The 24,379-nt window shown below is 38.4% G+C and overlaps 1 protein-coding gene across 1 annotated transcript in view; it reads right to left on the bottom strand.

The window, feature by feature from the left end:
• Positions 1–24,379, bottom strand: part of LOC126251424 (chitobiosyldiphosphodolichol beta-mannosyltransferase) — a 75,250-nt gene that overhangs the window by 41,237 nt on the left and 9,634 nt on the right. Inside the window, exon 2 of the mRNA XM_049951840.1 lies at positions 1,750–2,092. Coding sequence (XP_049807797.1) covers positions 1,750–2,092 — 343 coding nt within the window. The remainder of the gene's footprint in view (positions 1–1,749; positions 2,093–24,379) is intronic.

Genomic DNA, 24,379 nt, shown 5'->3' with positions numbered 1-24,379 from the left:
TTTTATGCTCACCACTGTATTCTATTTGTTTTCGTACTTCAAGTATGTGTTGTTGTTTGTCTTTTGTAGTGTTGCCAACATAACCTTACCACTACTTTGTCTTTGATCTACAAATATTCTTTTTTAAATTAGATTATTTTATGTTTGTAATTCTATTTAAAAGTATGCTTCTGTGTATTTATATACAGAGGAGAAGGTGAGGAGCAAGAGGTGAAATGAAACTGTGAATGGGGGGAGGGGTGAAGGATGAAAAGGCTCTTTTCTTTTTTCATGTGATTTCGTCAATTATTCTATACAGAGTCTGGTTTCCAATATTTATCTGGTCATTGAGCAACTGTTTATTTTGTGTTAATGCTTTTTGTATGTGGAAATTTTCTTGGAAAGGAAGGAGGTGTCTGTCTTTACTGATTTTTATGATATTCATATCATTTCCGATATTGCTTGGTCTATGGTGGTCTATTCATCCTTCACCCCCTCCCACTCTCCCACAACCCTCCCCCCCCCCCGCCCCCATTCCACCCCCATTCACAATTTCATTTCACTTCTCGCTCCTCACCTTCTCCTCTAACCCACACTCCATCACACTGCTATAAACTTATGTCCACTCATCATGGTTTCTCCTTAAAAAATAAAGTCTCATCACTATTCCTTCTCTACTCTTACACAGTATATAAATACACAGAAACATACTTAAATAGAACCACACACATACAATAATCTAATTTAAAAAAGAATATTTGTAGGTCATAGACAAAGTAGTGGAAAGGTTATGTTGGCAACACTACAAAAAACAAACTTCAACACATACTTTAAGTACGAAAATAAACAGAATACAGTGGTGTGCATAAAAGTGTGTAGTGAGAAATGCATAGTGCTGCAGAACATCTAAAAAGTCGACAAAAATTGTCAGTGGCTCACACAGAAAATCAACAATGTGCTAGCAGACGGCATTTCCCAATGTAAGTGAGAAAGCAGCCAAAAAATCACCATAGTACAAACCAAGCTATTCATAACGAACTGTTTTCCAATTTAAAAAAGCAAATCAAAATGTAAATAAACTTAATTACAGACCACTGATGATGCTTTACCTCAATAAAGCAAAACACATCTGGTGATAAAAATCAAGCATTTTGTTGTTGCAACGACGGACCAAAAATACCCTCATGAACACAACACTGTTTCTGTGTGCTGCATATGATATGACAACAAGTTCTCTCCAGTAAATATAAACAGCAATTATTCATTATTCCTTTATTGTTTAAGGTATGACTGCCTACAAACAGCAATTCTTAACTTTAAGTGTGGTTTCTATGAACAAAAAAAATTTTAATATGTTTTTCTGGTGCTGATGGTAAGATGATTTCACAATTAACCTTTACACATAAGATGTTGATGTCCTGTATTATTTATTCCATAAACTGGATTTCAGCTTACAAAGACATAAATCATCTGATGACAGCCTTGAAAGCTGAAAATCAGTTCACAAAATAAATAAATATTGTGGAACATTACCAAATCTGTGTCTTCACTGTTAATCACAAAACTTTTATTATTAACTGCCTTACAGAGAGATAAAATAATTTGTACCACAACAAAACTGGAAAGATGGTAACAGATATTGGAATGAATAACACGTGGACATAGATTTATTTGAAAAGTAAGACCTCATCTACACATAGAAGACCTGCAACAATATTCACTCTGTATCAACATCATCATATTGTGATCCAAACAGAAAGCAGGACTTACATTATTCCCCAGTTTTCTTTGAGATCTGTCTTCATGGCAGCAGTGACACATATATTTCCATCTGATAATTTTCCATATGTTCTCTCAAATAATTCAGATATACGGACAAGCTTGTGGCTTTTTCCCAGGGTTAAGGCCATGATTGAATAACCATAGTTGTGCCAATCTATGACATAATTTGCCCTTACACACAGTGAATAAAACCAACAGACAGCTAGTGTTGGAACAGCAGGAGGATTCTGTACTAGGACATGATTGGAACATTTCTTGAATAACAAAGCAAACAAAAGTGTCAGGCTCTGCCATATTACTTTCAAGGCATATAACACCATACGGGGACAATCTGAAAGTAAGGAAATAAGAATGATCAAGAAAAGAATATTACGTGAAAGAAAATTAAATTATCTAGTCACTGCAGAACTAAAAGCATGCAAACACTAGTAATACTGTGAACATTATAACTTAGTGTAAAAGGAGGCTGTCAACTGGTTTAGTTGTACAGAAACATTTTACTGTCCTGTTATCCACTGAAAATGTACAATACTTGTTAAAGATGTCTCCCAAAACGTAAAACAGCTGAGCTATTCCTCCCAAATTTTATATGAGTAATGACAATTACACTTTAGTGCAAACAGTCAAGTAGGATTAGTTCACTATCAACTGCATTCTCTCTTTTCCTCACGAACAAGCAATAAAATGAATTCACTATTGCATCACTGATAACCAATCACTCTCATTCTTTAAAATTACATAATATATCAAACACTAAGTAATTCAAATTATCACCATCATTTACATAACTTGTCAATGAAACAGCATATGCGAATGCTACGTCAGAAAATGAACCTCACAATTCAGCCACAACACAGCTCATTCTTTCAGGCACAATATTTCTTAATTTTGAGAGACTGTTAACCCTTTTGGACCAGTGAAGGAATTGCCCATTTGTAAATGATAATTCTTTTTCAGGTGTCCACTTGAAGATGTAATAAACTGGTTAAGTTTGATGGTTCTAGTCAACTACGAACTGCACACAAAACACAGGCATAAACAAAAAAACTAGAAGCAAGAAAAACAAAATTAATTATAAACACACAAAAATAACACAGTGAACAAAAGGCAAAATAAATCACAAGTAACATAAAGAAAATGGTAAAGTATGCTAATTATCAGCATTATGGCATTTTCACCCCTGTCATTGTGAACATTTGGTGTAGTAATGTTTCTTATTCAAAACATATCTCTTTACCCTTCTTCCATTTAAAAAAAAAAAAAAAAGAAGAAGAAGAAGAAGAAATACACACAACATTTCCGTTCAGTCACATAAATAATGTTGAGTGCAGTGCCCAATATCTATACATAAAACAATGGAAGTGAACTCAATGTTGCAACACCGGCAAATGAAGTGACTGACATTCCTGTCTTCCTATATGAATTAGTAATAAAAAGAGCTGCAGGATCCTAGAATAAGCACACTGCACAGCATTATGCACTGCAACACAGATGTACTTGTACAAAAAATATCATTAAAAAGTTCCTTCAAATATTTGCATATATAATGATGCAATCAACAGTCCAAAATCTAGTTAATTCCATAAAGAATGTTAGTATCTCAGTTACCACAGCTATAAGAACGCTATATATCTCAAATGATGTTGCCAAAATTGAAACTATAATAAAATAAGGGCAGAAAAATACATATTTACCTTCTGCTATCAACAAATACATAAATACTATCAAAAGAAGGATCTCTTTCTATTCAGCAAAAAAAGAAAGTATTTGTATAAAAATAAAAGTCAGTTGTCAGATGCACAGATATTTTTATTTCGCAAAATAGCATGGATACCATGAACAGCATACAGTCATGTTTTTAAATGTCATCCATGAGAAGTAGCAGAAATATTTGTTCTACCTGTAAGAAAAGCAGTAATTTCAAATATGCCAATATTTTACAGTAATACTGTCCACAATGCTATTAATCAGTAACACAATTTAACACATGTAGACAAGGAAACATTGAACAAACATTTAGTTACAGAACGACTGATGTTTAGAAAATGAAGTATTTAACTCAGTATACCTAAATTAGGTGTTATCTAAGTAACATAAGACATACAAAATTTTACTTGCTATTGCAGGAACTGAAATAGCTGATCAAAGGTGCAGTTAATAAACTCAGTTCTGCTATACAGCCAGTTCAATCAGGTACATGTCATCACATCTCATTGAAAAATAATTATTGACCTAAAATTTAGTTAATGGAATACATTTACACCCAGTCACAAAAACTGACAACAGCCAGGAAAACGCTGTGCTGACCACATGCCCCTCTGTATCTGTATCCAGTGATGTCCAAGGGCTGAGGATATACAGCAGCCAGTCGCCACTGTTGGGCCTTTAAGGCCTGTTCAGATAGTGTTTTTTTAGTAATATTTATTATTATATACACCTTTCTTCCATTCAGTGTGTATCATAAGTCAGCCATTTTTGATTAAATAACAAGCAAATAGTTAAATATATTTTTTGTTGAACAGCTACCATTAAATAATCTGCCAGGTCTCAAAAAACACCATCACAATGGATAAGTGAGAAAATTTGTTCTTTGAAGAAGATGTGTCTAACCTCTGGTGCTTCAGTAGTTGTGTTTGTCACTACATAATTAAGAAGAAAGAGCACTTGATCTTAAAACGCAAAGCTGATCTGGAAGGAACACAAGCAAAATTAGAACAGTTGAGAGCTGCAGTTCATAGCAGTAAATTTAAGAATAGGATAGGATAGGATAGATGACTGGACTTTGGTCAAATCTGGCAAGAGGTTCAGGAGGTTCTGCAAGTCTCCTAGTTTTAACAGGGGATATTGAATATGTGCATAGGAGGACAGCATGAATGGACACAAGCTTGTCTGACCTGTGGAAGAAACTGAACTGGCAGACACTTGAAGATAGATAAGAACTATCCTGAGAAAGCGTACTTAAAGTTTTAAGAAGCTTAAAATGGTGACTCTAGGAATGTGCTACAAACACCTACAAACTGGTGCCATAAATATTGTGAGAACTAGATTAGATTAATTATACTGAGCACAGAAGTACTTAAACAGCCCTTCTTCCTGCTCTCCGTACATGAATGCAACAGAAAACCCTAAAAACAGGTACAATGGGAAGTACCCTCTGCCATGCATTTCGGTGTGTGTGTGTGTGTGTGTGTGTGTGTGTGTATTATTTAGACACTTCCAACAGCTTTGCTGTTCTGGAGACTGTAGACAAAAGGGTGCAGACAACCCAAGGAGTTCAGGTACACTGGCAAGAAAGTGAAAAAAAGTTCCAAGGCCAGCAGTAATCTGAGAGTTAAAAAGACCAAGAAACTCCTTCTGCTATGGAATGATCATGGGAGGATAATGTCTGAATTGGAACAGAATTCCATAGGTAGCTAACATTTTGGACCATAACTTTAATTTCTCAATCAAGAATAACATCAGGCACCTCAATGAGAATCTTCTCGTGCTAATGTGAAGAGTATCACTATTTGCATGATATGACAAGACCTGGACAAATTGTTCTGTGGAATGTGTGTAAATGTGGAATTTCACAAGTCACTTAACAGAGTGTGAGGACACATTTGAATGTTCCCAATAAGAAGCTACTTGTGTGACTCCAACATTATTTTCATTACTTTTTTCTCTTTTGGGAGGAGGGAGTTTAAATGTTTCTCAAAGACAGAGCTGCTGAATAACTACTGACCAACATCAGAACACTCAGGGGTAAAAAAAGCAATTGTACTGAACATGTCCTTATCACTGATTTTTTACCACTAATAACAGGGGTCCACTTTTTGTTAGAACTTTTTTTTTTACTGGTATATGTTTTGGTCATTCAAGAAATTTCACTTTCATCAAGTATGTAGTTGTGCAATACCTAATAGCCTTGCAGTGAACTCTTCTTCATGCTTTAGTTATTTCATGACAATTGCGATGTTTGTGGCAGATATTCTGATGATGGGCTGTGAACAGAATGAATAAGTAACAAAGTTTTAACAACTTGATTCCTGTCATTAGCAGCCAAATAGAGGTGATAAGGCCATGCTCAGCAGTCATAAAATTGCTACAAATGATGTTTGTACCTTCATGATGCAAGTAAAACTGGAAAACAACATCTTGAACAGCCCAAAAAGGTGACAAGTGTAACAGATTTGGACTTTTCCATCAAAATATAAGATGATTGTTAAATAAGAAGGATGAACTTATCACATCACAACAGGAAACTGAAAAATCTTAAAGGATTTCTACAGTTGCATTATACATAACAAAAAATCATTTGGAAATCAGAGAATCTGAACAAACAAACCTATATGCAAGCAACTTACTATCACTTTATTGTTGTTGTAGTTATCTTCAGATGAAAAACTGGTTTGATGCAGCTCTCTAAAATAGCCTACCTTGAGTGTATCTCTTAATTTCTCCATCCAGCCTCTTAATACCTGCATAACTGCAGTCTACACTCATTTGAAGCTGTTTACTACAGTCACACTTTGGCCGCACACTACAAATTTTGCCCACCAAGCTTCCCTTCATTACCAAATTAACTATTCTTTGATGTCTCAGATTGTGTTCTATAACCTGTACCTTACTTTTTTCCATTTGTTGCACAAATTTCTTTTTGCTCAACTTCAATTCAATACTTGTTGCTTAGTTACCTGATCTATCCATCTAGTCTTCAACACTCTTATGAAACATCGCATTTCAAAAGCTTCTGTAAGGGCCTGGGTTGAGACCCCTACTTTGTCGGGAAGATGAAGCATGGAGTGTGGTAGGGTGCTAACGATATGACATTAGCGAAATAAGAATTTATTACATTAAGGCTACAATCATGTAGCCAGGCCAGCAGCAGTGCAGCACGCAGCCTTACAGCTTGCTGACGCTATCTCAGCAATCTCTGGAAGACATCGTCCTTCAGTGTCTGGCTTACTTAACCACATTGTAGGGTGGGCGGCAGGCTGCATTGGCAATCCACGTAGCCCTTACGACAAGTGTTTGCTGCCAAAAATGCAGATAGCATTTTTACCAGAGAGTTCTCATAGACGTCGAAGGGATGTGCTCGGGTAATTTCTCAGCAATTCTGCATGGTTTAGACGAGTAAGAGCATAGCCATTCCACAAGGCCAGGGATGTCAATGATTGCTTACACAAACCTTCTTAATGCTGCGACAAGCCGACAGTGCGCCAAATGCCATCAGTTTAGCTCAGCAAGCCAGAGGTATAAGTCTCCAAGTCTTCTCCTCAGTGGATGAGAGGTTGGCAGCTCACAGCGACTTAGTGCAGCAGACCAGACAGGTAGCAGTCCCAAAGACAGAAGTCATCTTGGCAAACAGTAGCAACACGTCACCGATTCGGCCTCGTAGCTGGTTTGCATCAATGTAAAGCTGGAGACAAGGGTTCAGAAGTGTGAGTATTAACTACTGAAAGCCTGACGCAATGATGTTACGTCTGCCCGGAGATGACCAAATTCACCTTCTTTCCCGGACTCATCAGCAGTCTTCATCATCCATCTGTCCACCCCCGGTAGCTGAGTGGTCAGCGCAACAGAATGTCAATCTTAAGGGACCAGGTTCGATTCCCTGCTGGGTTGGAGATTTTCTCCGCTTAGGGACTGGGTGTTGTGTTGTCCTTATCATCATTATTTCATCCCCATTGACATGCAAGTTGCTGAAGTGGCGTCAAATTAAAAGACCTGGCGAATGGTCGACCCAACAGGAGGCTCTAGTCACATGACATTTTTATCACCATTCTTTTTCACAAGAATGGCTTTCAGGGCTTCAGCTTGTTGCTCTTCTGCCATGTCAGATAGCACTTCTACATAATGCTACACTTCACACAAATACTTTCAAATAATACAGCCGAACACTTAAATTTAAATTAGATCTTAATCTATTTCTATTTTTCAGAAAATCTTTTCTTGTTATACTCAGTCTGTACTTTTGGACTCTTTACTTCTGCCACTGTTCGTTATTTTGCTGTCCAAGCAGCAAAACCATCTATTATTTTCAATGTTTAATTTTCTCTTGTATATGGGACGTTCAATAAGGAATAGAACTTTTTTCTTTTCTGAGAGCTAGTTGGTTTTATTCAGGATTCCAATACATACTAGGATTGATTTCATCATTTGGAAGTTGCACATGGTTCAATTTGCACAGTGCAGAGATTTTTAGTGTGTTTAGGTTTGTCATCAGGGATATTTGATGTGCATTCAATGGCGTATTTTACGGATTATAAGACGCTACGGACTAGAAGACGTACCTTAATTTTTAAGCAATTTTTTTGAAAATTAACAATTTTTCCCATTTTTATTATTAGACTGCAACATCATACTAAAAAAATTCTTGGTTTATAAAACCAAATTGACCTTTAAAATGCCTGAAAATTGTCATCTGAACTTTCTTCTTCTTCTTCTTCTTCTTCTTCTTCTTCTTCCTCCACTGTAGCACTAGCTTACGAGCTTGTACTTTAATCATTTTTGTATTAATTTCGATGTCATTTTGATGATTTCCTTGAATCCATTTCAATATGTCATCCCCCATTTTTGTTCATTTTGCATTCAGTCCTCTATTCGCACATTTAGCTTTCCTCTTTTTTTTCAGTTCTTCTTTACGAGGCCACCAATCATGAATGGTTTTTTTCTGTTGGTGAAGGGCCGAAATGTCACTCAGCTGCTCTGTTTCCACATTCTTCTGCATATGTTATTACTTTCAATTTATAGCCCGCATCATATGAACACCTTTTACTTTTTTCCATTACAAAACTAGCTACTAACAAAATTATTGTACTGTTACTAATAGCACAAATCACTTTCATTTCATTTCAAGTTCACTGGTGCCATAGACAGTAATGATGCAGCATAGGCTAGACAGTGTTTTGGATTTGTGACGGCTTGGTGTGAGGGAGACAGAGCTAGCTAGCTCATAATTCCCACAACGCATGTTCATTGCATTGGTGCACTTTTGCTGCCAGTTGAATCGAATGTTGCCAGATAGAGAGAGGTTTCCTCCGGCATCAAATATATGGCCATTTTTCAAACTGGTGGGAACTTTAAAACAAACACTGGACATTTTTGTACAAATTTCGAGTATAAGGTGCACTTGAATTTTGGAGGCAATTTTTCAAAGAAAAATGTGCGTCTTATGGTCCATAAAATATGGTAAGTAATGCAACACTTTTTTTTTTTTTTTTCAGAAAGCAGGTTGTTTTTATTTATGATTCCAATACACCATATTATACCCCACTGTTTTGGTTACAAAACCCTATTTTTCAACATAATCTCCATTCCATGCGATGCCTCATGCCACCTTACTGGGAGGGCCTGTATGCCCTCATGATACCACCCTACATATCAATGTCAGAGCCAATGTTCTACTGCATCAACAACCTCCGCAACATCCAAGTACTGCTTCCCACAGAGTGCATCCTTCACTGGACTGAAAAGATGGAAGTAGCAAGATGCAAGATCCAGATTGTAGGATGCATAAGGAAGAACAGTCCAATGAAGTTTTGTGATCTAGTCTCAGGTGGACAGACTTGTGTGAGATCTTGTGTTGTCATGGAAAAGGAGAAGTTCATTTGCAGCTTTGTGATGAAGAACAAGCTGAAGTCGTTTCTTCAATTTTGTGAGAGTAGCATAATACACTTCAGAGTTACTTGTTGCACCATGAATGGTGACATCGAATGCAATAACCCCTTCAGAGTCCCAGAAGACTGTCATCATGATTTTACTAAATGAGGGTGTGTCTTCAGACTTTTTCTTCAGAGGAGAGTTGGTATGGTGCCACTCCATGAATTGCAATTTGTTTCCGGTTCGAATTAATGAACCCGCGTTTCATTGCCTATGATGAGGAATTAGACAAAACATTGTCATGATCGTCCTTGTAATGCAAAGCAGTTCCACACAAGTGGTCCTCCATTACTTTTTATGGTCTTCTGTTAGTCAGCATGGAACCCAACAGGCACACAACTTTGAGCACCCCAATTGGTGGTCAAGTGCATCAGCACTACCAACAGAGACATTCAGTTGTGTAGTGAGGTGTTCTATTGTGATCCGTCAATTACCCTAATGTGTGCGTCTGCATGTTCCAAATTGCAGGTGGCAAGCTGTGTGGAGCTGGCTGGCATGCAGGAGGTCAGACAGGCTTGTGCGAACTTGCTGCAATCATGACAGACATCTCACCCAACGATTCACCATGCTCTGTTCACCACCAGGTCCCTCTGCTTGAAACACACCTCAGTTACACATGCTATTCTGAAGGCTATCGATATGGTCACCACCTATCGTAACTAAATGAAACTACAGGGGCTGAACTGAGAATATTCGATGGTGTCCCAAAACAAATCCCGCATTTTTCCATTGACACTGGCCAAGAAAAAAAACTATTGCATTACTTATTCAAGACCCCTTGTAATTATCGCAACATTACCTGATTTATTTTGATTTAATTCCATTATGTAACATTGTTTTACTTTTGTTAGTGTTCATATTACAGCCTCTTCTCAAAACAGTATTCATTCTCTTCAGCTGACTTTTCAAGTCCTTTGTTGTCATTGAATTACTGATTTCTTAGGCAAACCTCAAATGTTTTATTTCTACTCCCTGAAATCTTGATTCATTTCCCAAACTTTTCCTTGGGCTCTTTACCATTTTTTTTTTTTTGGGGGGGGGGGGGGAGAATAACATGGGGTACAGGCTACAGACATATCTCTCCCTTCCACAATCTCCTTTTCATTTTTTTCATTTTCTTCAACTCTTATAAAGGAAGTATGGTTTCCTTACAAGTTGTAGATAATATCTCTGCCTGCATTTCATCATGGAATGCCTTGAGTTTATTTTTTCTTCTCCTTATTGTCTGTTTTCTACTTGGTGTAATGAATTCTTCTCTTGTGCCAACATCTTTATCTCAGAGTAGCACTTGCACCAACAGCCTCAATTACAGGGTTGGGCAAATAAAAATGCCCAGACGAGTGGATATGATTGGGTGTAGATCTATGCATATAATCACACTCCATGACATGCACACCATATGTACACCTGTCACACCATCCACACTGGTTCACAGTATAGTGCGGGCTATGTCAGTTTGAGTGGAGCAGTGTGAATGGAACTTAGTATTCACAGTGGGACAGTGGATTTTTGTTGTTGAAAGTTACGTGATACAAGTCGTGGAAACGGTATGGTCAGCTGTTTGCTGAGAAGTTTTTGGTGGCACTTTGACACCATTACAGTGCCATGCAATGCTTAGTGCGAAAATGGCGTCAGGCAGGATCTGTTTTTAACAAATCAAATAACATTCCAAAACATGTCCACACACCAGAAAATGTGGTTGTAGTTCACAAGAAAATGCTTCAGAGTCCCACCAAATCAACCTCTGGCTCTGAGCACTATGGGACTTAACATCTATGGTCATCAGTCCCCTAGAACTTAGAACTACTTAAACCTAACTAACCTAAGGACATCACACAACACCCAGTCATCACGAGGCAGAGAAAATCCCTGACCCCGCCGGGAATCGAACCCGGGAACCCGGGCGCGGGAAGCGAGAATGCTACTGCACGACCACGAGCTGCGGACCCAAATCAACCTGATGCCTGTTGCAAGAGACCAGCATATCACGTCGATCATGTGGACAAATACTCCATCTGAACCTGCACAAGTGTCCCTACTGAGTGTCTGTTGTTCATGCATTAAAACCAGCAGATGCTCCTAAGCATCTCCAGTTTTGTGAGTGGCTATTCATTGAGACAACAATGAATGACTTGGACATGGATCTGTTCCTTATGTCTAAAGAAGCCTGGTTTCATCTGAGTGGTTTTGTCAACTCACAGAATCACTGGTTTTGGTCAGCGGAAAACTTCCATGAAAAACCAATGGTTTAGTGTGTAGTACCAGCATGCCGCATTATTTGTCTTATCTTCTTTCATCAAACACTGACTTCGGCATGTGACATTGCCAAGATTTCGAACTATTTGAGGCAGCATTAATGGAGGAAGGAAACCCCAACAGTTACTTCCAACAGGGTGGAGCAACTGCCCATACAGCCAACTGAACCCAGGAGCACATTTACACAATCTTCATGCCTGACGGAGTTTTTAGCAGAGGTCAGCCTGGTCGCAGCGTGCAATTATGTTGTGTGGGGTGCTCTCATGTCTAAGTTTATTGCAAACAACCATCATAGTCTTCAAGAACTGTAGTAGAACATTTCAAATGAGACTGAAGCAATTCCAGCAGTCCAACTTCGATCTGCCTTCGGCAACTTGCTGATCTGGGCAAAAAAGTGCCAAGTGATGAATGACTGTCAATTTCAACATCCGCTGTAGTTGGTTAGTACTGTATTTCCTTTCTTCAGCTGTGTTCTTTGTACCCTGTAACTCTGTTCTCCATGCTCCTTTTATTTGCCCCAACCTGTACGTACTGGATATTCCAAATCTGTCTTCCTCTACAGTTTTTACAATCTACAGCTCCCGCAAGCACCATGAAAGTTATTCCTTGACATTGTACCCAATTTGATAGCATCCTGTCCCTTCTACCTGCGATTTTTCTGCATGTTCCACTCCTCATCAATTCTGCCACACAATCACCTCATTTTTATTTTATTATTCCACCTAATTTGCGACATCCTTCTATAGGAACACATCTCACACACTTTGATTCTCTTCTTTTTCCAGTTTCCCCTTAGTCCATAATTCACCGCTATACAGTGCTGCTCCAAATATACATTCTCAGAAATCTACAAATGTTATAAATGTAAATTGAATTCAATATCTTCTGTGTTAGCCACGGATTTCTGCCTGTGGCAGTTAAAAGAAACAAGGAGTGAGTATTTACACAAAAAGTGGAAGAAAGCACCAGGCAATAAACCTAAATAAGTACTACAGGGTGGTCCATTGATAGTGACCAGACCAAATATCTCACAAAATAAGCATCAAACGAAAAAACTACAAAGAACAAAACTCGTCTAGCTTGAAGGGGGAAACCAGATGGCGCTATGGTTGGCCCGCTAGATGGCGCTGCCATAGGTCAACGGATATCAATTGCATTTTTTTTAAATAGGGGGAGGAGGAGGAGGAGGAGGAGGAGGAGGAGGAGGAGGAGGAGATTACTGTTTCACATCCCGTTGACAACGAAGTCATTAGAGACGGAGCACAAGCTCGGATTAGGGAAGGATGGGGAAGGAAATCGGCCGTGCCCTTTCTAAGGAACCATCCTGGCATTTGCCTGAAGCGATTTAGGGAAATCACGGAAAACCTAAATCAGGATGGCCGGACGCGGGATTGAATCATCGTCCTCCCGAATGCGAGTCCAGTGTGCTAACCACTATGCCACCTCGCTCGGTTTTTAAATAGGAACCACCATTTTTTATTACATGTTCGTGTAGTATGTAAAGAAATATGAATGTTTTAGTTGGACCACTTTTTTCGCTTTGTGACAAATGGCGCTGTAATAGTCACAAATGTATAAGTATGTGGTATCACGTAACATTCCGTCAGTGTGGATGGTATTTGCTTCGTGATACATTACCCGTGTTAAAATGGACCATTTACCAATTGCGGAAAAGGTCAATATCGTGTAGATGTATGGCTATTGTGATCAAAATGCCCAACGGGCGTGTGCTGTGTATGCTGCTCGGCATCCTGGACGACATCATCCAAGTATCCGGACCAATCGCCGGATAGTTACGTTATTTAAGGAAACAGGAAGTGTTCAGCCACATGTGAAACGTCAACCATGACCTGCAACAAATGATGATGCCCAAGTAGGTGTTTTAGCTGCTGTCGCGGCTAATCCGCACATCAGTAGCAGACAAATTGCGCGAGAATCTGGAATCTCAAAAACGCACGTGTTGAGAATGCTACATCAACATCTATTGCACCCGCACCATACTTCTATGCACCAGGAATTGCAAGGCGACGACTTTGAACGTTGTGTATAGTTCTGCCACTGGGCACAAGAGAAATTACGGGACGATGACAGATTTTTTGCACGTGTTCTATTTAGGGACGAAGCGTCATTCACCAAGAGCGGTAACGTAAACCGGCATAATATGCACTATTGGACAACAGAAAATTCACGATGGCTGCGACAAGTAGAACATCAGCGACATTGGCGGGTTAGTGTATGGTGCGGCATAATGGGAGGAAGGATAATTGGCCCCCCATCTTATCGATGGCAATCTAAATGGTGCAATGTATGTTGATTTCCTACGTAATGCTCTACCAATGTTACTACAAGATGTTTCACTGCATGACAGAATGGCGATGTACTTCCAACATGATGAATGTCTGGCACACAGCTCGCATGCGGTTGAAGCGGTACTGAATAGCATATTTCATGACAGGTGGATTGGTCGTTGAAGCTCCATACCATGGCCCACAGGTTCACGGGATCTGACATCCCCGGATTTCTTTCTGTGGGGAAAGTTGAAGAATATTTGTTATCATGATCCATCGACTACGCTTGACAACGTGCGTCAGCGCATTGTCAATGCATGTGGGAACATTACGGAAGGCGAACTACTCACTGTTGAGAGGAATGTAGTTACACGTATTGCCAAATGCACTGAGGTTGACAGACATCATTTTGAGCATTTATTGCATTAATGTGGTATTTACAGGTAATCACGCTGTAACAGCATGCATTCTCAGAAGTGATAAGTTCACAAAGGTACATGTATCACATTGGAACAACCGAAATAAAATGTTCAAACGTACCTACATTCTGTATTTTAATTTTAAAAACCTACCCGTTACGAAAAGTTTGTCTAAAATTGTGAGCCATATGTTTGTGACAATTACAGCACCATCCATCACAAAGTGAAAAAAGTGGTCCAACTATAACATTCATATTTCTTTACGTATTACACGAATATGTAATAAAAAATGGGGGTTCCTGTTTAAAAAAACTCAGTTGATATCTGTTTGACCTATGGCAGCGTCATCTAGCAGGCCAAACATAGCACCATCTGGTTTCCCCCCTCAAGCTAGACAAGTTTCGTTCTTAGTAGTTTTTTCGTTTGACGCTTATTTTGTGAGATATTTATCCTGGTCACGATCAATGGACCACCCTGCATATTGAGCAGCTCTTTCGATGCTGTGCTTAAGCCATACACTTATAAACACAATAGAAAAAATGGGTAATCATTGTATCTAATTTTATTTTGGATAATACTGGTGTCTGACTTTGAATTGTCCCCAAAGTAACATCCCAAACAAGAATGTAAATCTGGTTTTATCCATATTTCACAGTTGAGGACATGACTGTATTCAATACACAGGAAGTACGAATGATACTGCCTTCAGTCACAATTTTTCTGGTTTTATTGAATCACAGGATTTGAAATGCACAGTGTGATTGAATAAGATACGAAGAAATTGTTACTAAAGGCATTACCATTCGTTCTTCCAGTATAAAGATATAAATGCTGAATGAGTCACATTACCTAGGAGGAATTTACTCTATTGCCAAGGACACACAGTGGATGAGAAATTTAATGTTATTTCCTAAAAATATTCTCACAGCACTTTGAATGCAGCTGTTATTTACAATAGGCCAGGAAAAATTACAGTGGAAACTGAGAGCGAGGATAACTAACATCTGGGATCAAAGTGTCTTGTGCCAGGAAGAGAGTTTTGTTTAACATGGATTACCAACTCCACTCAAAACATAACGGCTACAACTATATAAACACTATGATCAAAAATACAAAGAACAAAGCAAAGGTAGTTTGAAGTACTATTAGAAATGAAATCATGATCCCTTAGCCCTACAGGGAGACAAATGCAGATGCTAGCCATGCCTGCAATTTACACTGTTATATTTAACAACGAATGGCAACTGTGTAGTGTCCTCAAAACGTTTCAACTGTCAGTTATGATCACAACAGCACTCTGTACAGTTGTGAGTTCATTATATCTGAAACCAGTGCCAAAGTTCTAGGTGTTTCAAGAAGGACTATATAAAATATTTATAAAGCATGCAGGGAAAGTGGAAAAGTATCATCTGCTAAGTCATAACACTGACAAAAGTGTCTGTTGAGAGATCATGAAGGGCAGTTATTGAAGAGGATTGTGATACAAAATGAAGCTACAGAAGTCACTGCAGCGTTCGTGAAACATGCCAGCAAAAAAAAAAAAAAAAAAAAGGGTGTGTGGCAGTGATATTTTTCATGTCTGGTGCAAAGTGATATCAAAAGTGCGCGAGAGTTTTTTTTGGTCATGTGTTGTTTTTTATCTTTGCCGTAAGACTATAGGATCTCCTAGTTTTTGTTACTTCTCTGTTGTTTTTTCTAGTTTCTTCTCATTGTGAGTTTTCACGAATAAATATGTTTTCGTTAAGTCATGATACCGGATGGCTATGCAATTATTTGTTGTAGGCAAGTCGCCTACATAATTGGTTTGTGGTCTGTAAACACAGTCACTGGTCTAACCTCTATTTGTGGGCGGAAGTATTGAATTGCTTCGTAGATCACGAACAATTCTCTGTCATACGCGCTCCACTTCTGTTGTGCAGCCTGTAAGTTTTTAGAGAAAAACCGTAGTGGTTGCCATGCCCTTCTACACGCTGGTGCAGCGCCGCCCCTATTGCTGACTGGCTCGCGTCTACAACAATAACTAGCTGTGCGTAGTGAACTGGGTGAGCGAGCAACACTGCTTTGCTGAGGCTTGCTTGAAGATCATTAAATGCTTTGTCCATTTATTGTGCCCACTTAACTATTCGTCGACCTTTGGCGTCGTGTCCCTTGAGTGCATCAGTGTGTGGTGCTTGCACCGCAGCCGTTGCTGGTAGGTGACGTCTATAAAAATTTATTAATCCCATGTATCGTCGTAGCTCTTGGTAGTTTGTCGGTTTCAGAAGGGCCTGTATCGCCGCGATCTTCTCTGGCAGAGGCAATATACCTTCTGATGACACAGTATGGCCGAGGAAAGTGACTTGGTTCTTGTGCATGATGCATTTATTTTCGTTTAAAACGACTCCGTAGTCAGATAGACGCTTGCGAAGTTGACACAGATGCTGTTCATGTGTTTGACTATCCGGAGAGAAAACCAAGATGTCATCAAGATAAGCAAAGCAAAACGTTAATCCCTTTATCACCTCGTCGATAAATCGCTGCCAAGTCTGTACTGCGTTCTTAAGGCCAAAAGGCATAAATAAAAACTCGAATAATCCAAATGGTGTAATCACTGCTGTCTTCTGAACATCTCTTGGAGCCACCGGTATCTGGTTGTATGCTTTCTTGCAATCGAGGACGCTAAAAATTTTCGCGCCGGCCAAAGCACATGGTTCGCGGTAATGGAAAATATATTTCTACAACAAATATAGTCAGTGATCACGTCGGGGTCACCAATTATGTAGGCGACTTGCCTACAACAAATAATTGCATAGCCGTCCAGTATCATGTGTTGACGAAAACATATTTATTCGTGAAAACTCACAATGAGAAGAAACTAGAAAAAACAACAGAGCAGTAACAAAAACTAGGAGATCCTATAGTCTTACGCTAAAGATAAAAAACAACACATGACCAAAAAAAAAACTCTCGCGCACTTTTGATATCACTTTGCACCAGACATGAAAAATATCACTGCCACAGGTGCTCCAGAAGCAGGGAACTGCAATTCCAAAACCACTCATTAGAGATACAAATGCCTGTACAGGAAAAATGTGCTGCCGAAGCAATAAAACCTAGCTGGTTTAAAGCAAATAGCTTACCCCTTAATCTTACAAAAAAATTGCTCATACTATGCAAGTCCACGCAAATAAAAAGACTAACAGGCAGGGTGCCAACTTATAAAAAATATTGGGAGGGGGGGGGGGGCACACTGGGGGTCTTGCCCCAGGAAATTTTCTAAATTTTAGATGAAAAATAGTGAGTTTTACAGTTTTTTAAAGCATCTTAGAGTCATATGATCAACATTAGAACCCCAAAAACTGGACTCTTGATAACTCGACTCTCTGGGAAACTCAACAAGCCTGACAATTTTTTGGCTTTGAAAAAAGAAACAAAACAAACACGCACAGTATTTTCATAAAAAGCTAATTTAATTTGTAATAATAATAATCATGCTTATAGACTATTACAGAGCAGTGAATATATAGCTCTGAAAAGACTGAAATTATATTTAAATAAATCCTAAACTATCATTAAAAGAATAAAACATAAAATATTGCTGTCGCACAGTAGTAGTACTTTGATTAATAAGTGAAATAGCTAATTTAAGCTTACTTTGAATAAGGCTCAGGGTTCATTAAATAAAAACAAGATCTCAAACTTAACGCTTTAATACAGTTATAAAGTTAATAAAGTATGCCTAATGCTTTCAGTCAAAAAGTATGTAAATAGCGGGTTTTAATTGGGTCTTACACCCAAAAATATTTAAGTACTTGAAAATAGCTAATACAATACTATAGTAATATAGTAATACAGTACTAAACTAGTACTAATATTTCGAAACTGGCAATTTACCATTATGTATGTATTTAATTCTCTATTTTATAAAGATTTTTAATATTGCTCTAAACGCCATTATTAGGTTAGAGTGTCATTAGACAGGTGCAAATGTCGACCGTCTGACTGGATTACTGAATATGAAGTCGTTGATGACTGGTTGGATATCCAATTCATCCAAAACATCTCGGTGGGCATGAAGAATAGCCGAGTTGTTCAATTGCTTCTGTCCCATTGTTGATCAGAGATATGACTTCAGGTGTCTAAGAGGGCTAAATGACCATTCTGCTGTTACTGTCATGATTGGAACTACTTGAAGAAGCTTAATGCACTTGACATAACATTTCTCCAACCGCAGGCTCTTGTGTAATGTACTTTCAAACATCACGCATGTTTTTTAAGACCAGTTGTTTTTTATTAGCGATATCGGCTAACATATTCAAGTGTGTGTGCAGTCTCTCAACGTCTAAGTCATTTTTGAAAAACTCAGTTGATTTTTCAAATTTGTTATACCTCTGTTTACTGAAAGCAACCACTCTTGTTCCACTGCAATGACTTGTGAGAGTCCAGTTGAAGCAAACCACTCAGTATGCAAGATTGCACCGCTTCACAAATTTCAATGTAAATAGCTTTGTAGTATTCCTTTTGGGTTTTGAAAGAGTGTGGTGAGGTGGCTTCATTGTTTTCATACTTCTTTGGTATACTTTGATTCAGAGGAAGCGAAGGATCATCAACTTGTGAAGGTTTTTATTTTAAACACAATTCCCAAAAGTGGTAAAAACTATCACGCCTTCCATTCAACATACAAATCAAGCCCTCATGTATTTTTTCCAGATCAGTAACACTGAGATGAGAGCATTGAATTTTTTCATTGACATCCTCTACTGGGTTCACTGCATGGCAATAAAGAGGTAAAAAGAAATAAGTCTTGAATTGTAACATTGACTAAAGGTAGCCCACAGATTTGTAACATGCCTCGGTTTTGTCCTCTGCAGTAAATGTTTCAAAAAACTCTAGAAGAGTTCTTCCAAGTTTTTCAATATTCTCAAGATACTAGGAGCTCGCATAGTCCATCGAGTCGGGCAAAGGGTTCGTAGAGCAGCTTGGTCGTTGGCGCTCTCACAGCGTACTCTTCTGAAAAGGCCCACCATTTTCTTGGATTCCTTTATGGTATTTATTAAGTCCTTGGCTAAAGCGATAATATTCCTCATAGGCATAAGATGGCGGAGACTGTCTACAACTGCCAAGTCTAAACTGTGAGCAGTGCAGTGCACATAATGTGCTTTTGGTTGTATATCCAAAACTAACGTTTTAGTCCTTTGAACTTACCTCTCATATTCAAGGTGTCATCATAGCACTGTCCTCTTAAGTTACCCATTGACAAATCATGATGAGCAAAAAGTCTTTTAAAATACTAAACAGAGTTTGTGATTCAGTGTTGGGAATCTCGTATAAGCCAATAAAGTCTTCGCTGATGATTAAAGAATCATCGTCAGTACGAATACAAAATGACACTTGTTCATAAATCGAAGAATCACTTGTTTTGTCAACCATAATAGAAAAATGTTCACTCTTCTTGATTGAAGCCAATACCTTTCTCAACACAGTCTTTCCTAGTAGATCAATGATCTCATTTTAAATATTGTAGAACGTCCACTTATAGCCCGAACACCCTAACAATCTTTAAACTCGGGTATGTCATTCTTTTGGAGTTCCAAAAACTGAAAAAGATTTGAGTTTACATCTTCGTGCCCTCTAATTGCTAGTCCTTGTCGGCATAGAAATTGCATGGCAGTAAAAATTATCTCAAGGGCTAAACAGCCTTTCTTCATATCATTATCTAACTGCTCATTAATTGGGACGCCACACTTTGGTTAGTGATAGAATTTAGTTTCAGAACACCACCTTTATGCGTAAACATATTTTCATGAAGACGGAATTTTTCCAAAGCCTTTTTCCAGTTAGAAAACCCTACAGAAGTAAATGCATCTTCTTTTCCTTTTTCAAAAAAAAATTATAATAGATTTTTAGCATTTGCCTCTTCGCAGGTTTTGCAAAAAACTTTTTCGGTAGATGCTTCATATTCTATCCATGTATATTTTATCAACCAAGACTTCTGAAATGATCTTTCCCTATCGGATTGTCCAGGTTTTGGCTGTGAACGGTTCTCGCCTGACGCCAACGAAGCAATTGATGACAATAATTGTTGGAGGTTGACTTGCAGATTCATCAACTTCTAAGTGCGCCTTTTTGGTAACAAATTTATCCATTGCAAACTTCATTCACAATACACTAAGAGATTATGGGAAATGAATAAAATATAGTCATATAAAATAGTCCACTAGACACTAAAGTCAGAACACTAAACACTGAATGAAACTATCCACACTGAATGACTGCGACAGCAGGGTGGGCTTTATATAGCCATGGCGTCATAATGTCTCAACGCGCCAAGGCGATGTGAGGTGGAGAGTTCCAGGCGCTTCTGCTCCAGTCCTTTTGATGCCAAAGCGGCTGCATTGCTGGCCCACCAGTGCCAGACTTTACCCAAAAGTTCACGCACCGGGACAAATTCAAAGTGTGCCCGCAGCACCGTACCACTATCATGATTCACACCACTCGTTTTCAGTTAACCTGCTTACTACCATAATAATTATTTGTTTTAACTCATTACTGAATATATTTTAAAAGGCAGCTATCGTCAAACAAAGAAAATAAAAAATTTCAACATAATTTTGTGATTTTACAAAGCATAATATACCTAACAATCTTAAATTATTTGGGTGGGGGAGGGAAGGCTCTATGCCCCCCCCCCCCGAAAAAACAAATTTTTGAGGGGGCTCGGACCCCCTCAGGCCCCATGGAGTCAGTGCCTGTGCCAACGGGTACCAGTAAAAGAGATCAATTGGCATACACTTGATGAGACTCCATGTGCAAAGTTCCTTGACATTTAGATGGATAATAAACTGAGATGGCACCAGCATGTGGATAAGTTAACCAATAAACACAGTCACACCTGCTTAGCACTTAGAAATCTTTTCATTGTGCTGGCCTGCAAGTAGGTTTGCTAGGATACTTCTACTGAATACTCACCTATGACATAATGCTTGAGACAATAAATTTAAGATCAGAAAGTTTTTATTCAATATAACTGTGTAGTAAGAATGTGTGTTAGGTTGGAAACAAAATATCTTGCTGAAATCTCATCTGGGAGCTTCACTTACTGTATAATGGCATTTATGCTTAATAATAAGAGTGAATTTAGGATGAACCATAAAATTTACAATCACAACACTAGATGTAAAAATAATTTTCACTTTACAGAAGTAGCCAACAGGAACTGCTTTTGCACACATTAACTTGACTTGTTCCACATCCCTAAAGGTTCTCCTTCATGATTGGCTTTTTGTAACATGATGCACGAATGAATGAATATGTTATACCATAGTCACAATATTTCTGAAATGGTACAGATTCCCTATTTTCTTTTAGAAGAATTTTTTTATATTTATACATAAAAGCACAAAAGTCCAGATTGAGTGCAGGGAGGACACAAAATCTCCTTGAAAGACATAGTAAATTGCATAATGAACCTCACAAACATCATGGTTATGGCACTAGTTACAGCACTTTCTGTTAATGAAATAAAGTAGTCTCATCAAATGTAAATGAAAAATTGTAACTATGGTGATCAGAAATGTAAGGGCCTAAAGCACATCATCAGCAACTGGGAAACTGTAGTATTTATAGTATTTAATTATGCTTCTGACATCTGTTGATTTTACGGTGAATCATGTTTATCTGTGCGGTGAGATCACATAGTATATATGAACATTCATGAAAATCTGTCTAACCGGTTTCTCTGAAACTCACTTTAATGTAGACTTGCCGATGATATGATTTAGGGCATAATGGTTCTCAGTGTCTCAAACAGACTGCTAAACCAGTAAGCTTTCAGCCAAAAAGCCTTCTTCTGAATTAGACAAAGCACGCACCCCACCCACACACCCACACACAAAATTACTGAGAGAGGGTGGTCATGCTGATTGGAGTTGCATTTGTGTGTGTGTGTGTGTGTGTGTGTGTGTGTGTGTGTGTGTGTGTGTGTGTGCGCGTGTGTATGTGTGTACTATCTAATTCGGAAGAAGGGATATTCCACATAAAGTAGGACACACTTATGATTTTTAAAAGTTTAAAATTTGGTACATTTTATATATTGCTTGGAAAGGCCGGATTTTTATTGTATGGCAACAATGGTTTGTTGCCAATTATTGCTTTTCCTCCACAATTTGTAGGCAATTTTGTAAGGCCATATGTTTTTCATGAGATGAGAGTGTGAATTATTGGAGATTTTGGACCTTCGTTTCAACTAATTGGAAGGTAATAATTAGCATTTACATTACAGTTACATACCGTAATGTACTGCATAAACAGTATAAAATTGAAGTATGTAAATTATAGATTAGGATAAATAATATAATACAACAGCATGAACTTTAATATAACAGCTCACTTCATCTTGTTAAGTAATTTACTTCTTTGTGTGAATGCGTAACTAATATCACTATTAAAAATTTCCCAATTTCATCCAATATTGTAAAAAACAGAAAATTAAATTTTTAATGCAAGTCACATAATCTGAATCACTGTTATATTTTTTTTAAGGTTAAAAAAAACGAGATGCCTTCAACAGCACAAGAAAGACAGAAAAGGAGAAGGGAAAAGTTAAAGAGTGAAGGAAAATACGAAGAATTTAAGAAGCTGCATCTGGAAGACACCAGTAAAAGTCAACAGAAGCACAAAAAAAAGTTCCTACAGTTGAGTCAACGTAAGCAACATCTGTTATTAGAAGAAAGAAGAACCAAAACCACGGAGAGAGTTAGAAAACACATGCAATGTAAGATGCAAAATCAGCAGCCTTGTAAGGCTGGTTTGTCACCGAATAAGGCACATAGTGCTCAGGGTAAAGCAACAGCTCGAGCAAATCATTCCTTGCCATCTTCACCATGGCATAAAGTCGTAGTTGTTCGTAAGTTGTTCAGTGACTTATGTGGAAATTCATCAGATGGAAAGTTAGAAACATGCAGTCATGGCAGCAGTCCACAAAATAGAGACCTCAGTTGTGAAACTAGACACCTGGTAACTGGTTTCTACTGTCGTGACAACGTTAGTTGCCAGTCACCATGCAGGAAGGACATAATAGTGGTTAGAGATAATAATGAGAAGAAGATAGTTCATATTTATCACTTAGTCATGTCCACCATGGAAACATATGAGGCATTCAAACAGGAACACCCTGAAGTTCAAATTGGGAAATCTACGTTTGCAGAAATACAGCCACCACACGTTCAGTTAAGCAGCAAACTGCCTCATAAAATATGTCTGCGTTAATAACGTGATAAATGCTATCAGCAGCTTTCACAAGAAACATGATAATATTCCAACTTACAGCAACACATTTGTATCAATTATCATATGCCAGCCACCCAGTGAGTTTTGATGGTAGAATGAATGAAACACATGTCAGAATGGTAGAGGTTTCAACAAAGCCCATTAAAATCGACACGTTGGAAATTGTGAATTTATCATGGTATGTTTGAAAGATGGAAGAAAAGGTTCTAAAATTATTAAAGTCAAAGAATAAGGCTCTACAGCTGATACACTATGTGGTCAAAAGTATCCGGACACCTGGCTGAAAATGACTTACAAGTTCATGGCACCCTCCACCAGTAATGCTGAATTCAATATGGTGTTGGCCCACCCTTACCCTTGATGACAGCTTCCACTCCTGCAGGCATATGTTCAGTCAGGTACTGGAAGGTTTCTTGGGGAATGGTAGCCCATTCTTCATGTAGTGCTGCGCTGAGGAAAGGTGTCGATGTTTGTCAGTGAGGCCTGGCACAAAGCTGTCATTCCAAAACATCCCAGAGGTGTTCTATAGGATTCAGGTCAGGACTCTGTGCACGCCACTCCATTACAGGGATATGATTGTCATGCAACCATTCCGCCACAGGCCGGGCATTATGAACAGGTACTCAATCATGTTGAAAGATGCAATCGTCAACCATGAATTGCACTTCAACAGTGGGAAGCAAGAAGGCGATTAAAACGTCAATGTAGGACTGTGCTGTGATAGTGTCACACAAAACAACAAAG

This window comes from Schistocerca nitens, chromosome 4 (assembly GCF_023898315.1).
Source record: "Schistocerca nitens isolate TAMUIC-IGC-003100 chromosome 4, iqSchNite1.1, whole genome shotgun sequence".
Lineage (NCBI taxonomy): Eukaryota > Metazoa > Arthropoda > Insecta > Orthoptera > Acrididae > Schistocerca > Schistocerca nitens.
This window is presented reverse-complemented; position numbering and strand designations above follow the sequence as displayed.